The 15453-nt window shown below is 47.6% G+C and overlaps 1 protein-coding gene across 1 annotated transcript in view; it reads left to right on the forward strand.

The window, feature by feature from the left end:
• The first annotated feature begins 1585 nt into the window (after positions 1 to 1585).
• ccdc122 (coiled-coil domain containing 122) overlaps positions 1586 to 15453 on the forward strand; it is a 127818-nt gene continuing 113950 nt past the window's right edge. Inside the window, exons 1-2 of the mRNA XM_086007412.1 lie at positions 1586 to 1770; positions 2787 to 2905. Of these exons, the coding sequence (XP_085863538.1) occupies positions 2789 to 2905 (117 nt within the window). The 5' untranslated portion in view covers positions 1586 to 1770; positions 2787 to 2788. The remainder of the gene's footprint in view (positions 1771 to 2786; positions 2906 to 15453) is intronic.

The raw sequence follows: 15453 nt of genomic DNA on the forward strand, positions 1-15453 counted from the left end.
ACGTTGAAGGTTTTTGGGATACCGCGGGCGCGATTTTAGCCCGGCCGAAACGTAAATACGCTTAAAACCGTCTCGGAAGCGTAAGCTTTCTTTGGAGGTAACGCGCGCGTAGGTACACCCTGTAACTTTCGAGCGCATAGCCCGACAGACGCACAGGCAATGACAGACAGAATGACAGACAGAATGACAGAATGACAGACAGACAGACAGACAGATGTACTGATTTATATATATAGATGCAAGTACTTTCTTTTTTCTACCACTGCTTCCCCAACTCCCGTGACACTATTTGAAGGGCAGGAGTTCTCCTGGCCAACATGTTTGTCAGCACTTGCTGTCTGCAAGTTGGTTGCTGCCTTTGCCTATATTACAAGTGAATACATTTTAAAAGTTCTTCACTGACTGAATGAATAGAAATGCAAATTCTCTCTTTAGTTTACCTTTTGCCACTTGTAATTTTCCTGCCAGAGATTGTTGCAATGGCCGTTTCTGCCCTAAACGCTCCGCCGTCCAGAACAATTGGGTCCACAGACATAGTTGCCACGGAGCTGAGAAAGGCCCAAATGCCGTGGCTCTGCGAGCTGTGAAAACGGATCATAGAAACATAGAAGATAGGAGCAGGAGTAGGCCATTCAGCCCCTCGAGCCTGTTCCGCCATTTAATGAGATCATGGCTGATCATCCAAATTCAGTACCCTGTTCCTGCCTTCTCTCCATATCCCTTGATCCCTTCAGCCTTAAGAAATATATCTAACTCCTTCTTGAATATATTTAATGAATTGGCCTCTACTGCCTTCTTTGGTAGAGAATTCCACAGGTTCACCACTCTCTGGGTGAAGAAATTCCTCCTCATCTCTGTCCTAAATGGCTTACCCCTTATCCTTAGACTGTGACCCCTGGTTCTGGACTCCCGACCATCGGGAACATCCTTCCTGCATCTGGTCTGTCTAGTCCTGTTAGAATTTTATAAGTTTCAATGAGATCCCCTCTCATTCTTCTAAACTCCAGCGAGTATAAGCCCAATCGACCCAATCTCTCCTCATACGTCATTCCTGCCATCCCAGATATTAGTCTGGTGAATCTTCGCTGCATTCCTTCCATGGCAAGAACATCCTTCCTCAGATAACGCAACCAAAACTGCACACAATACTCAAGATGTGGTCTCACATGGCCAACTGAGCCTGAGCCCCGCTCCTGAGGGCACAGAGGGAATGGGGAGAGCCGACCAGAATGGACGGAAGCCGCTCAACCAGCAATTTACAGAGGAGCAGGCCAGCTTTTGCGTCAGCCCTGAAACCGAGGCCCATCTGCTCTCAGGGGGAGGCGGGGCCTGTAGGCCTGCGCCAATCAGCCAGAGGCTGGCAGAAGGGGCGCGGCCTCGGACGGGGTGGGGCTTCTACTTGCGCGCAAACTAGGTCTCGGGACGCATGCGCAGCACGCGGCGCGAAGGCACGCTCTAACAGCCGGGATTCAAACGGCAGCGCGAGCCCGCAGACCGCCGCCACCAGTGGCCGAGAGGCACGTGCGCCTGCTGCCGCCACCGCAACCGCCAATGGCCGAGGGTCACGTGCGCCTGCTGCCGCCACCGCAGCAGCCAATGGCCGAGGGTCACGAGCGCCTGCTCCCGCAATTGGTTAAGAATGGGACGCTCGTTACCGGCGGTTGGCGGCCCTTTTAACCGGAGCCGGCGTGAGAGAGCCGGAGAGTGAGAGCGGGTTGGAGCTACATCAGTCTGAGTATTTGGCGTGATGTCATTAGTTTGAGCATCAAGGTGTGTATTTGGTGTGATTTCATTAGTCTGGCTGTCAGGCTGAGTATTTGGTTGGAACAAATTGCTATGAGACAAGGGACACCTCAATCCCATGAGGTTTTTGTGATGAGGAGGCAAGAACCTTCCACAATCCTGTTCTTCAGGTGACACCTAGAATAGTACAGGATAAAAATTTCAAAGGCACATATAAGCACCCTGGAGATGCACAATATTTAGTAGGTTGATTGTGTGTACTTTGCAATTCACTGTAATGACTCTTTGTTATTGATGGAGGTTAGAGACATGTAGCAAAGGCTGCAATTATGTGGCGCTGAAGTCTTCAGTCAGATGATGATGATTGGCATGGTCATGTAGGGGCAAAGAGGGCTGATGTGTTGTCATGTGGTATGTTGGGTCATGACTTGAAGGAGTGTGTATTTATTTGAAAGTAGAGGGTGGAAGAAGGTAGGTTCTCACCGGGTCCAGACATCTGCTGGTGGTCTGTCCCTGTGAGAAGCGAGTCCAGGTGTTTGTAGGCAGATGGCAAAAAATGGGCTGAAAAGCATTTTGGACCTACAGAAATCTATTCAAAATCTCCACTCTTTTCTATGTCAGGCACTCCTCACTTCTCCCTATATCAGGTGATCCTCCTAAATCTCAGTCTAAGTTACCAGAGTGCATTCGTAGTGCAAACCCAGGAAGCTCGCAGCTGCTACGCCACGGCCCTTACATTGACAAATGAAAATAAAGCTACTTGGGACTCGGCAGGCAGGTCGCAGGAAGACTCAAAAACCAAAAGGAAATTCAAACGGTAGCATTTTAAAGGCGCAAAAGTGGCAGAAACGTTTCCCACCCCAATTTCTTCAATAAAAAAATTTCCTATACCGTTTAAACGCCACTAATACACTAAAAATGACGAGGAAAATTTACCCCTTTATTCACCAATGCAGTGTGCCAAATCCATTTACGCAGGATTTAGCTGAGCTAACGTAATTGACACCTACTAATTGTATTGTGTATTTTTTTTGCGTTTTGAGGTATGGCTGGACAAAGCACACAGCTTTCTCTTTCGCAGATAGTTAAAGAAGTAGCAGCACAACAACAACAACAGGCAGTGGAAGCAGAAAAAAACAAGAACATTCTTCATCACTTACAGGTAAATTGGTTTATATTGCATTGAGGGAACAAGATCATAAGTTAATTTCTGAGGATCATACAAAATAAAATCAAGTACTGAAAAACATATACTGTGGCTGCAAATCTAAGGTAAGTAACTTGCTATGCAAAGTTCAAATGACAAGCTGTTGTTTATTACTTATTCCTGACAAGAATCATAGTCAAAAAACTTGCACTGATGTATAGATTTTTATGATAAATTAGTGAGGACAAAATGTGATTCCTCCTGATTTGAATAGCTAAGAAGCAACTTACCTGACTGGAGCCCGGAGAGGCAGGATTGCTTCTCCCAACCCCACATTTAAAGAATGCAGGCTGCTGCCGGCCACTTCAATCATCACCCTCGGCCGGATCTCTGCCCCCCGCCCCTCCCCCCCCTTGGCCGGACCTCTGGCCCCCCCGCCACCTCGGCCGGATCTCTGGCCCCTTGCACCCCCCTCGGCCGGATCTCTGGCCCCCCTCGCCACCTCGGCCGGATCTCTGGCACCACCCCCGGACCCCTGAGCACCCCCCCCCCCGGCTTGGCCGGACCTCTGAGCGCCTCACCCCACCCCACCCCACCCTAGGCCGGACCTCTGAGCCGCCCCCCTCGGCCGGACCTCAGCCTCCACCCCCCCGGCCCGTGATCTATCTACCACTGCAGTGTCTGATCTCCCTCCATCGCGCCTTCTGATTTCTACGCCTCCGCACCCATGGCACCGATCTCCCTAACCCAGTCCTCACTTACCTGAGGGTCACTGCAACGTTAGCAGGAAACCTGGCTGATGTGGTTAAAAATAGAATTCCTGTTAAAATGGAGGCATGTAGCTTCCTTAAAAGGTTTGAACCACCGACCCGTCTCCTGAGAGCGGATTGGACGCCTGCCTCTCATCCTGCCTTTGTTAAAACCAGTAGTGAGCAGGTTCGAGGCGGGTTAGGTTCGTGTTTTAGATTTTTTTTAATTTAACTTCCCACCCGACACAACAACCCGTTTTTGGGGATTAAAATTACCCCCACAGATTCAGCAACCAATCAGAAAATACCAAATTCAATCTTAGAAAGTCAGTAACCAGTGTTGCTAGACACAGGGGACGTGAAATAGAAGTCAATTGGAAAGCAAATCAAGCAGTGTAAAACGGGCTGCTGATTCGCTAAAGTCCGTTTCACGCTTTCGGTGAAGACCAATTTTCCATCCCGGATTTCTTCTAAGTCAGGTCCATACCTTGTCCCTCCCTCACTGCTGATAGATACCAAGGGGGAATTTTAACATGGGTGAGTGGGTGGGATTGGCTCCACCCGCTGATTTCTAGGCTTTAATGAGGCAGGCCAAGGGGCAGGCAGCCAACCTGTTCCCAGGAGGTGGGTGGGCATTTAAAATACGTTAATGAGGCTGGAAGCCTCGGATTTAACCTGCTTTACTGTGGCCGGCCAGGTTTCCCGGGCCTCGGGAAACCCGGCAGCCGCAGCAAGGTGAGGACAGCTCGGGGAGAAAGTAAGTGGGCCAGGAGCAGATGATGTGCATCCTCCCAGCCACCCAAGTTCCCCCACTATCAGACCTCCCCCCGCATACAAACACCCCCCTCGGGATTGACCTCCCGCCTCCCAAGTCAGGGATCGGACACCCACCCCGGATCAGACCCTTCTCCCCACCATCCCCGTGATCAGACGGCCCCCCCACCTCTCCCCGGGGTCGGGCATCAGACTTGACTGGTCCTGTGGCATTCTCCGGAGTGAATCAGGCTGACTTCCGGGTGGGGAACCTGTCAGGGCCAAAAGTCGTACGCTGTAGAGTTAAAACTCCACAGCACGTGGGGAAACCCAGACTTCCGGGTTTCCTGTCTGACACTCCACCCAACCCCCCAGCCTACACACCCTGTCCCAATAAATATCCAGCCCCAGGAATCCATCAGCAAGCCAATCCTCACATTCAACCCTCAGCTGAGGCAAACCTTGAGTTCAGCTTCCAGCGATCTGCCAAACTCCAGGTTCCACCTCCACGGAATAAATGTCCATACAGCAAACAAGTAGGATAATCCCTGCAGAAATTTATTGATTATAGGTAAAGGAATGTATATAAAATATAATGGCCATTTGCTTCAACCTTTCACAGAATAACAAATAGATAAAGGAATCATTTTCTTTGTTATTATTAATGCTGTGGATTGCCTGCATCATAATTGCATTCATTATTATTATTCCTGTGTAAATGAGACAATTATTGGACCTGGAGTGGGTCTGTGTGTATTTGAGGCGGGAAAGGCAGGCGGATTACGGGATTAGACGTCGAGAGTCAGTAAAATCAGGGCTGCGGCTAGAAGGAAGCTGAAATAAAACGTACATTGGAGTTTATGCACAAGTTATTATTCTGGTGACATTTAAATGTAAAAGAATCACTGAGACTCACAAGAGTAGTAAAGAAGATTGAGGATGAATGTCTGCCGGCGTTCCCTTAATCATCCACCAAAAGTTTGGTACAAGAGCTGGGGAAACCGTGGAGAAATGGCTTTTCGGCTAAAGTTACAGCAGACAAGTGGGAGAGCTCTCATGGAAAATCACCCCCACAGTAGTTTGTTTACTGGAATATCAGACCCAATTCCAAATTATCTACAGTGCAATTACAAAATTTCCAATCCGAAATAATTTTTTTTTTTTAAACTTTCACTTGTAAAGCGCCTTTCATGACCTCGGAGTGTCCCAAAGCAATGAAGTACTTTTGAAGTTGTAATGTAGGAATAACAGGAAATAAATGGAAAACACTCAGCAGGTCAGGCAGCATCTGTAGAGAGAAACAGAATTAATGTTTCATGCTTGGGTTTACCATTGCTGAAAGAGGCTTGCAGGGTGTCACAGCAGTCCAGCAATCTGTACTGCAATAGATTACTAGGATTGCTGAGGCGCCGCCACGGTGAAGGATGAACCAGTTGTCCTGTCTCAGAAGGACAGCACTAGTCCTCCCACACTGCCACTCCGCCAGTGCCCCTGCTGTTGCCTGTCAGCCAGCCAGCCCAGACTGCTGCCACCCATGCTGAGGTGGTGCAGTCCGAAGCCAGACCAACTAGTCCCAGAGCTGTTTGAGGTCGTCCTGCAACGCCATCTGTAGTGTCCCCCACTGAAAGTCAGCAGCCTTCCACCAGCCATGCTGAAGCCACTGGGATAGCATTGCGTAGGAGCACTAGGCCAGACAAAGGCACACTGAAGACAGGCACTAAGGAAATGCACAAAAGTGATTAGTTGACTTTTGAATGAAATATTGTAATGGTGTTATTCATAAAATTTATTTGGAATGTTTGTTTTGTGATGGCTTTTATTGCAGCATTCCTCCTCCTCTTCTTGCTCTTCCTCAGCTGGTCGGCGTATGCCTGGTGGCAAGGGCTGTGCCTTCATGATGGCGAGGTTGTGGAGCATGCAACAGAGCGCAACGAATCTCTGAATCAATGAAGTTCTGCAGGGATTCTCCTACTTGTTTGCTGTATCTTGGGTGGAACATAAGAAATAAGAGCAGGAGTAGGCCATATGGCCCCTTAAGCCTACTTCGCCATTCAATAAGATCATGGCTGATCATTGACCTCAACTCCACTTTCCCGATCGCCCTATCCCTTGATTCCCCTCGAGTCCAAAAATCTATCTCAGCCTTAAATATACTCAAAGACTCAGCATTCACAGCTCTCTGGGGTAGAGAATTCCAAAGATTCACAACCCTCTGAGTGAACCAATTCCTCCTCATCTCAGTCTTAAATGGCCGACTCCTTATCCTGAGACTATGCCCCCTAGTTCTGGCTTCGGACTGCACCACCTCCGCATGGGTGGCAGCAGTCTGGGCTGGCTGGCTAACAGGCAACAGCAGCCAGGGGAAACAACCTCTCGGCATCTACCCTGTCAATCCCCTTCAGAACCTTGTATGTTTCAATGAGATTACCTCTCATTCTTCTAAACTTCAGAGAGTATAGGTCCATTCTACACAATCTCTCATCAGAGGACAGCCCTCTCATCCCAGGAATCAATCTAGAGAATCTTTGTTGCACTGCCTCCAAGGAGATAAGGAGACCAAAACTGTGCAGAATACCCCAGGTGTGGTCTCGCCGAGGCCCTGTATAATTGTAGAGACTTCCTTACTCTTATACTCCAACCCCCTTGCAATAAAGGCTAACATGCCATTTGCCTTCCTTGTTGCTTGCTCTACCTGCATGCAAGCTTTCTGTGTTTCTTGCACGAGAGCACCCAAATCTCTCTGAACACCAACATTTGAAAGTTTCTCGCCATTTAAAAATATTCTGTTTTTCTATTCTTCCTACCAAAGTGAATAACCTCACATTCCCTACATTATACTCCATCTGCCACCTTACTGCCTGTTGTATCCGTGTGTTAATGGAGACACGGAAAGCAGGAGTTGATTTAACAAAGGGCAGCACGGTGGCATAGTGGTTAGCACTGTTGCCTCACAGCGCCAGGAACCCGGGTTCGAATCCGGCCTCGGGTGACTGTCTGTGTGGAGTTTGCACATTCTCCCCGTGTTTGCGTGGGTTTCCTCCGGGTGCTCCGGTTTCCTCCCACAGTCCAAAGATGTGCGGGTTAGGTTGATTGGCTATGATAAATTGACCCTTAGTGTTAGGGGGATTAAATACGTGGGGTTACGGGGATAGGGTGGGATATGTGTTGGTGTAGGGGTTACGGAGATCGGGTGGGATATGTGTCGGTGCAGGCTCGATGGGCCGAAATGGCCTCTATCTGCACTGTGGGGTTTCTGTGATTTCTGTGAAGTGTTTACTGAACAAAGTCTGGAGGTGAACGAACTATACAAGACGCTATACAGGCTTATATACCCGAGTGGTCACTACCGGTACTACAGTACGCAGGGGCTTTAAAAAAACATAGTTCCTCTTAAAGGTACATACACCACAATTCCTCCCCTTTTAGATAAATAGTACATAACATTTTAAGTAATCATTAATTAACATTTTTACAAGAACAATAATCTACACATTTGCTGAAATTAATCAATTACAAATTCAGTCTCTCTGGAAGCTTCCTGACTCGGTCCGGTTAACGCCTCGGTGGTGTAGTAGGTTTCGGTGGTATAGTAGGTTCTTTTGGCAAGGTCGATTCGGCTTGAATGCCAGTGTCGGGTTCATCTGGTTCCAGTATCACCGGATCGGAGGTAGATACTATGGGTATCTCTGCTTCATCATTAGGCGTATAGAGTTGTGGTGTAGGTTGTCCCTTTTCGGATGACTCTATGATCTGGTCAGCATGGCGCCTTATTATGCTTTCTCCAATGTCCACAGTATACATCAGCGGTCCTAGTCGTGTGCAAATAGTTCCAGGCTGCCATTTCTTGGTACGGTAGTCCCGGGCCAAAACTTGTTGACCTATCTGGAAGGTTCTAGTTGGCCTTTCATTCATGCCTTGAAATTGCCGGTTCTCTACGTCCCTTCTGATGTTTGGCTTGATCAAATCCAACCGGCATCTTAGTCTTCTATTGAAAAACATCATGGCGGGGTTTTGGTTTGCATGTGTTGCATTCCTGTACGCAAACGAAGTTATCTACCTTATGTTGTAGATTTATGTCTTCATTACCCATGACCTTTAAGGCCTTCTTGAAGGTCTGGACAAACATAGATACATAGATAGATACATAGAAGATAGGAGCAGGAGTAGGCCATTCGGCCCTTCGTGCCTGCTCCGCCATTCGATGAGATCATGGCTGATCTTTTAATTCAGTATCCCGTCCCCGCCTTCTCTCCGTAACCCTTAACCCCTTTTGCCCGTAGAAATATATCTAATTCCCTCTTAAATATATTTAATGAGCTGGCGTACACTGCCCTCTGTGGCAATGAGTTCCACAGGTTCACCACTCTCTGAGTGAAGAAATTCCCCCTCATCTCTGTCCTAAATGGTTTAGCCCTTATCCTCAAATTATGTCCTCTAGTTCTGTTCTCACCCGCCAAGGGAAACATTCCTTCTGCATCCAGTCTGTCTAGACCTGTCAGAATTTTATACACTTCTATGAGGTCCCCTCTCAATCTTCTAAACTCCAGTGTGTACATCCCTAAACTACATAGTCTCTCCTCATAGGTCATTCCCGCCATTCCTGGTATCAGCCTGGTGAATCGCCGCTGCACCCCCTCCATGGCAAGAACATCCTTCCTCAGATGAGGCGACCAAAACTGTACACAGTACTCGAGGTGTGGTCTCACCAGTGCCCTGTACAGCTGCAGCAAGGTATCCCTGTTCCTGTATTCTAACCCTTTTGCTATGAAGGCCAGCATACCGTTTGCCTTCTTGACCGCCTGTTGCACCTGCATGCTCGCCTTCAGTGACTGGTGTACAAGAACACCCAGGTCTCTCTGTACTTCCCCCTCTCCCAATCTATTGCCATTTAAATAATAATTTGCCCTCCCGTTCCTGCACCCAAGGTGGATAACTTCGCACTTGTCCACATTATAGTGCATCTGCCATTTATCCGCCCAATCGCCCAGTCTGTCCAAATCGCTCTGGAGCTTCCTGGTCTCTTCCTCTGAGCCCACCCCCCCTCCTAGTTTAGTGTCGTCTGCAAATTTGGAAATGCTGCATCCGACTCCCTGATCCAGGTCATTAATGTAAATTGTGAACAGCTAATCCATTGGTGGTGGGATGGTATGGGGCAGACGTGTAGTGCTTAACCCCATTGTTTTTTAAGAACTTCCTGAATTCTTCAGATACAAATTGCGGTCCATTATCAGAACAGATCTGTTCAGGCAGCCCATTCCTGGCGAATATGGTCCTTAATACTGTGATGGTTTTTTCCGTGGTGGTGGAGGACATCTTTATTACCTCCGGCCACTTGGAGTGTGCATCAACCGCGATTAAGAACATTGAGTCCATGAATGGACCAGCAAAGTCGATATGTACCCTTTGCCAGGGAGATGAGGGCCACTCCCATGGATGTAGAGGGGCTTGTGGTGGGGCATTTTGGACGTTCTGGCATCCTAGACAGCTCTTGGTCATTTCTTCGCTGTCTCCATTGATACCTGGCCACCACACAAACGCTCTGGCTAAGTTCTTCATTTTCACTCCACCCAGATGCCCCTCGTGAAGCTCCTTTAGCACTTTGCCCTGGAGTTTGGGTGGAATCACCACTCTGGATCCACACATCAAGGTTCCTCGGCACACTGACAGCTGTTCTCTTCTTTGCGAGAATGCTGGCAACGGTGGTTTGCCATGTGCTGGCCTTCCCTTCACCGTTAAATCGTAGACTCGTGAGAGAGTCGGGTCATTTCTCGTTTCCTTTTCAATGGTAGAATTTGTCACTGGTAGACATTCCACTATGGTCGAGTGGAACATCTCCACTGGGTCCACTGTAGGTGCCTCTTCTACCATTGGCAACGGTAGGCGCAATAAACCGTCAGCATTCCCATGCTGTTTTGTTCCTTTGTATTCTATGTCATATTGGTGTGCCCCTAGGAAAAGGGACCACCTCTGTAGCCTTTGCGCTGTCATAATGGGAACGCCCTTTTTAGGGTTGAATATGGAGACGAGGGGTTGATGGTCAGTCAACAAGGTAAATTTTTGTCCGTGTAGGTAATGGTTGAATTTCTTCACCCCCCACACCAGGCTGAGTGCCTCCCTGTCGATCTGGGCATAGTTACGCTCAGCTATTAGCCGCTCCGAGCCATCAGGGAATTTATGCGATAATACCGCTCCCACGCCGTAAGGGGATGCATCGCACGCCAGTCTGATTGGCAGTGATGGGTTGTAATGAGCCAACACTTCCTTGGACGTGATCAAGCCTTTGCATTTATGGAAGGCACGTTTACAGTCTTCGCTCCATTTCCAAATTACTCCTGTTTATAGCAGTTCATTAAGAGGGTGTAGAAGAGTTGATAAGTTCGGTAAAAATTTATGATAGTAATTTATTAATCCCAGGAACGACCTTAATTGTGAGACATTTTCAGGTGCTGGGGCTTTTACGACCACTTCAATTTTTTCAGGTGATTTATGCAACCCTTCTTCGTTAATGACATGGCCACAATATGATATTTGTTTCTGGAAAAATTCGCACTTGGGGCGATTTGCTCGTAGGCCCCGTTCTCTCAGCCTCGTGAGTACCTGCTCCAAATTGACAAGGTGCTCGTTGTCATTTTCTCCTGCTACAAGGATGTCATCTAGGTAGCATTGAGTCCCCGGAATCCCTTGCAGGACTTGCTCCATAGCTCTTTGCCAGATAGCTGGAGCTGATGCTACTCCGAAAACCAGTCGATTGTACTGGTACAGGCCTTTGTGTGTGTTTATCGTAAGATGCATTTTAGAGGCCTCCTCAACCTCCATCTGTAGATATGCCTTTGCCAAGTCAATTTTGGTGAAACGTTTCCCTCCGGATGGTGAGGCGAAAATATCTTCCATATGAAGAATCGGGTTTACAGTCACCTTGAAGTCCCCACAGATGCGAATTTTTCTCTGTTCTTCAGATTTATCATTATTCAACGTTTTCTTCATGACCGGGATGATGGGTGTTGCCCACTCGCTCCAATCTACCTTGGATAACATGCCTGCTTTTTCCAAATTCTCCAGCTCTGCCTCAACTGCTAGACGAATTGCGTATGGCACCGGCTTTGCCTTAAAAAACTTGGGAATTGCCGCATCTTCCACTTTTATTGAGGTGGTGGCGCCTTTCAGGGTTCCTAGTTCCTGTTGAAGCACTTCTTTGGCGTTAGCCAAGATTTCTTTTAATCGTCCGGGTATGACGTCATCATCATTTTTTTTCTTACTGGTCACCGTCAGTGCCTGAATGGAGTGCCAGTCTAAACGTATCTTTCTGATCCATTCACGTCCCAACAACGGTGGACCACCATCTTGCAGAATGTATAAATACAACTTCTGTATTTCCTTGCCGTTGTATACAACAGGCACCCTTATTTTCCCTCTGGGGTATACTTTCTGCCCCGTATATGTTTTCAAGATAATGGATGTGTCTTTCAAAGTATATGCAGAAATAGCCGCTCGTAATCCCGTCGACTTATGATGGTCAGAGCTGATCCTGTATCTAGCTCCATTTTGACTGGGGACCCCGCTATCATGAGGGTAACCCAAATGGTCTGGTAATCTTCTTTGGCAATTACATTATGTAATTTGAGACAGCTTAGTCTCTTGTTTCCGGAGTCGCTATCGCTCTTCTGGTCTTTGGAGCTACTGTCCATCATCATTTGTACCTTTCTGTACTTTTCCTTATTGACCTTTTTACTGTCAGCGGATTTTTTCCCAGACCGGCATACACCTGCAATGTGTCCCATCTTTCCGCATTGCCTGCATGCTTTGTCCTTGAACCAGCAGTCCCTCTGGTCATGGGTGGATCTGCCGCAGCGATAACATCTCTTGAAACCCCATGTCATTTCATGGGTGCCGAAGTCCTGTGGCTTTTGCTGTATCTCTGCAGCTCCTCTTGCTGCTGCTTCGTATGATACAGCCACACTGAAAGCCTTGTCCAGTGTCAAATCTTTCTCAGAAAGTAGTCTTTCCTGTGTTCCTTCGCTTAGGAGACCGCAGACGAATTTGTCTCATAGAGAATCTGCCAGTCCTGCCCCGAATTGGCAGTGCTTTGACAGCTTTCGTAATTCGGTGAGGTAATCAGCGTTACTTTCATTCTTGTGCTGATTCCTCCTGAAGAATTTGAATCGTTCTGCTATCAGCAGCGGTGTTGGGTTTAAGTGCTCCTGTAGGGTATCAACAATCTCCTTAAAATTCTTGTCCATCGGTTTGGCTGGAGTGATCAAGTTTCGTAACAGCCCGTATGTCCTTGCGCCCATCAGATTTAGAAGTACCGATGCCTTTTTATCATCCGCTACTTCATTCGCCTTGCAATATATCTCCACTCTTTCCACATATGTGGTCCAATCTTCTATATCACTATCGAAAGCAGTAATATTGCCAGTCTTAGGCATCCTGAAAATCAAAAATGGCGCCTCCCGCGCTTTCCCTTCTTCCCTGCCGAGTCAAGATGGCGCCTCCCGTGCTTTGCCGCTGCTGCCAACGCTGTTCTCCGCGGTTTTTATTTACACATATATTTTAAACAGTTTCTCCGTCACTTGGAGAATCGTTCCCGTCGGACTCTCTGGGACTTTCCCCTCCCTCTACTTGGTCCGAACGCCGACTTGCTTTGCAGCGCCGGCCGTCCCCTGAGTGCTCCACCCTCTGTCTCTGTTTGCTTCTGCTTTACGACTCGTTGCCCGGCTCCGCTGTAGAGCTACCCGATCGAGCCCCAGCCTGCCACCCAGGAAGGATCAGTGCACTACCTGCCACCAGCCCGTTTAGCTGGTGAAAGCACAGTTTTTTTTTTTTGTTTTTTTTTTCGACCTTCGCCTGAGGAATCGATCTCCTTGAGGTGCTGCCGAACTGCAGGTTAGTTCATTTCTATCTTGTCGCCACTGTTGTATCTGTGTGTTAATGGAGACACGGAAAGCAGGAGTTGATTTAACAAGTGTTTATTGAACAAAGTCTGGAGGTGAACTAACTATACAAGACGCTATACAGGCTTATATACCCGAGTGGTCACTACCGGTACTACAGTACACAGGGGCTTCAAAAAAACATAGTTCCTCTTAAAGGTACATACACTACACTGCCCACTCACTTAGTCTATCTATATCCCTTTGCTGACTCTGTGTTCTCCTCACAGCTTACTGTCCCACCTAGCTTGTATCATCAGCAAACTTGAATATGTTACACTTGGTCCCTTTATCTAGGTCATTAATATAGATTGTAAATAGCTGAGGCCCCAACACTGATCCTTGCGGCACCCCACTAGTTACAGCCTGCCAACCTGAAAAAGATCCGTTTATCCCTACTCTGTTTTCTGTTTTCTGTCCATTAACCAATCCTCTGTCCATGCTACTATATTACCCCCAACCCCATGAGCCCTAATCTTGTGTAATAACCTTTTTAATGTGGCACCTTATCAAATGCCTTTTGGAAATCCAAATATACTACATTCACTGGTTCCCCATTATCTACCCTGCTAGTTACATCCTCAAAAAACTAATAAATTTGTCAAACACAATTGCCCTTTCATAAAACCATGTTGACACTGCCTAATCATGTTATGATTTTCTAAGTGACTTGATACCACTTCCTTAACGATGGATTCCAGCATTTTCCCGACGACTGATGTCAGGCTAACTGGCCTGTAGTTCTCTGTTTTCTCTCTCCCTCCTTTCTTGAATAGCGGTGTTAGATTTGCGACCTTCCAATCTGCTGGGATCCTTCCAGAATTTAGGTAATTTTGGAAGATCAAAACCAATGAATCCGCTATCTCTTCAGCCACCTTTTTTAGAACCCTAGGATGTAGGCCGTCCGGTCCAGGGGATTTGTCGGCTTTTAGTCCCATTAGTTAGTATTTTTTCTCTACTTGTATTAATTACGTTAAGTTCTTCACCCTCATTAGACCCTTGGTTCCCCACCAATGTGCTGTCAAACACTGAAATCTTTATTTTCAACACTTTGGGTTCTTGGTCAGATTTGTGTGCACCTTTGGAAGTGGCTTAGTGAGTTGCAGCGAATGGTGAAACCTAACGGCACCCCCCACACAGAAAGCTGGTTATCAAAATTGAGGCTCATGGAATAGGTGCGTCAGTGGCAGCTTGGATAAGGAATTGGCTTAGGACAGAAAACAGTGAGTTGGGGTAAATGGCTGTTTTTCAGACTGGAGGATGGTAGACAGTGGTGTTCCCCAAGGGTCAGTGCTTTGATTGATATATATAAATGACCTGCATATTGGAATAGAGCGTAGAATTTCTAAGTTTGCCGATGACACCAAACTTGGGGGTATGGCAAACAGTGAGGATGCTACCAATCGACTGCAACAGGATATAGAAAGGCTAGCAGAATGGGCATACAAGTGGCAGATGGAATTTAATAGAGAGAAGTGTGAGGTGATGCATTTTGGCAGAAGGAACAGGGAGAGTGAATATACACTTAATGGCACAGTTTTAAAGAGTCTGCAGGGACAGGGACCTGGGAGTTAATGTGCATAGGTGGCAGGACATATTGAGTGGTTAACAGGCCAGGCAACATCCGTGGAGAGAAAAGCTGAATATTTCCACCATTTTATGCTGGCAGTCAATATTTACAGCAACTACTCACAGAGGGCAGAGCATGTCAGCAGACCTGAGCGTGAGCAAGAGTGGAGGCGGAGAATATAAAGAGCATGGCAGAGGTAGGCCCGAGAGTGGAGGCAGTGGACCAAGCAAGAGCGGAGGTGGAGAAGATAAAGAGCGCGACAGTGGAAGGCCCAAGAGCGGAGGCAGCAGACCTGAGCTAGAGTGGAGGCGGAGCAAATAAAGAGCGCGGCAGAGTAAGGCCCGAGAGCGGAAGCAGCGGACCTGAGCGGGAGTGACTCAACAAAGGCAGAATTTGAAAGTGATGTCAGAATTAAAAAGTGATGTCAGCACAAGGGAAGGAGCTGATTGGTGAGTAGCTGGTAAGTGTTTCTAGTTAATTAGTCTATAAAGTAAAGGCATGGCGGGGCAGCTCAGTCCCGTGGAATACACATCCTGTGCCATGCGGGAAATCCTGGATGCT

The sequence above is a fragment of the Somniosus microcephalus genome, chromosome 14 (genome assembly GCF_052327205.1).
Source record: "Somniosus microcephalus isolate GS21.2 chromosome 14, FLI_Smic_1.0, whole genome shotgun sequence".
In the NCBI taxonomy this organism is placed as follows: Eukaryota; Metazoa; Chordata; class Chondrichthyes; order Squaliformes; family Somniosidae; genus Somniosus; species Somniosus microcephalus.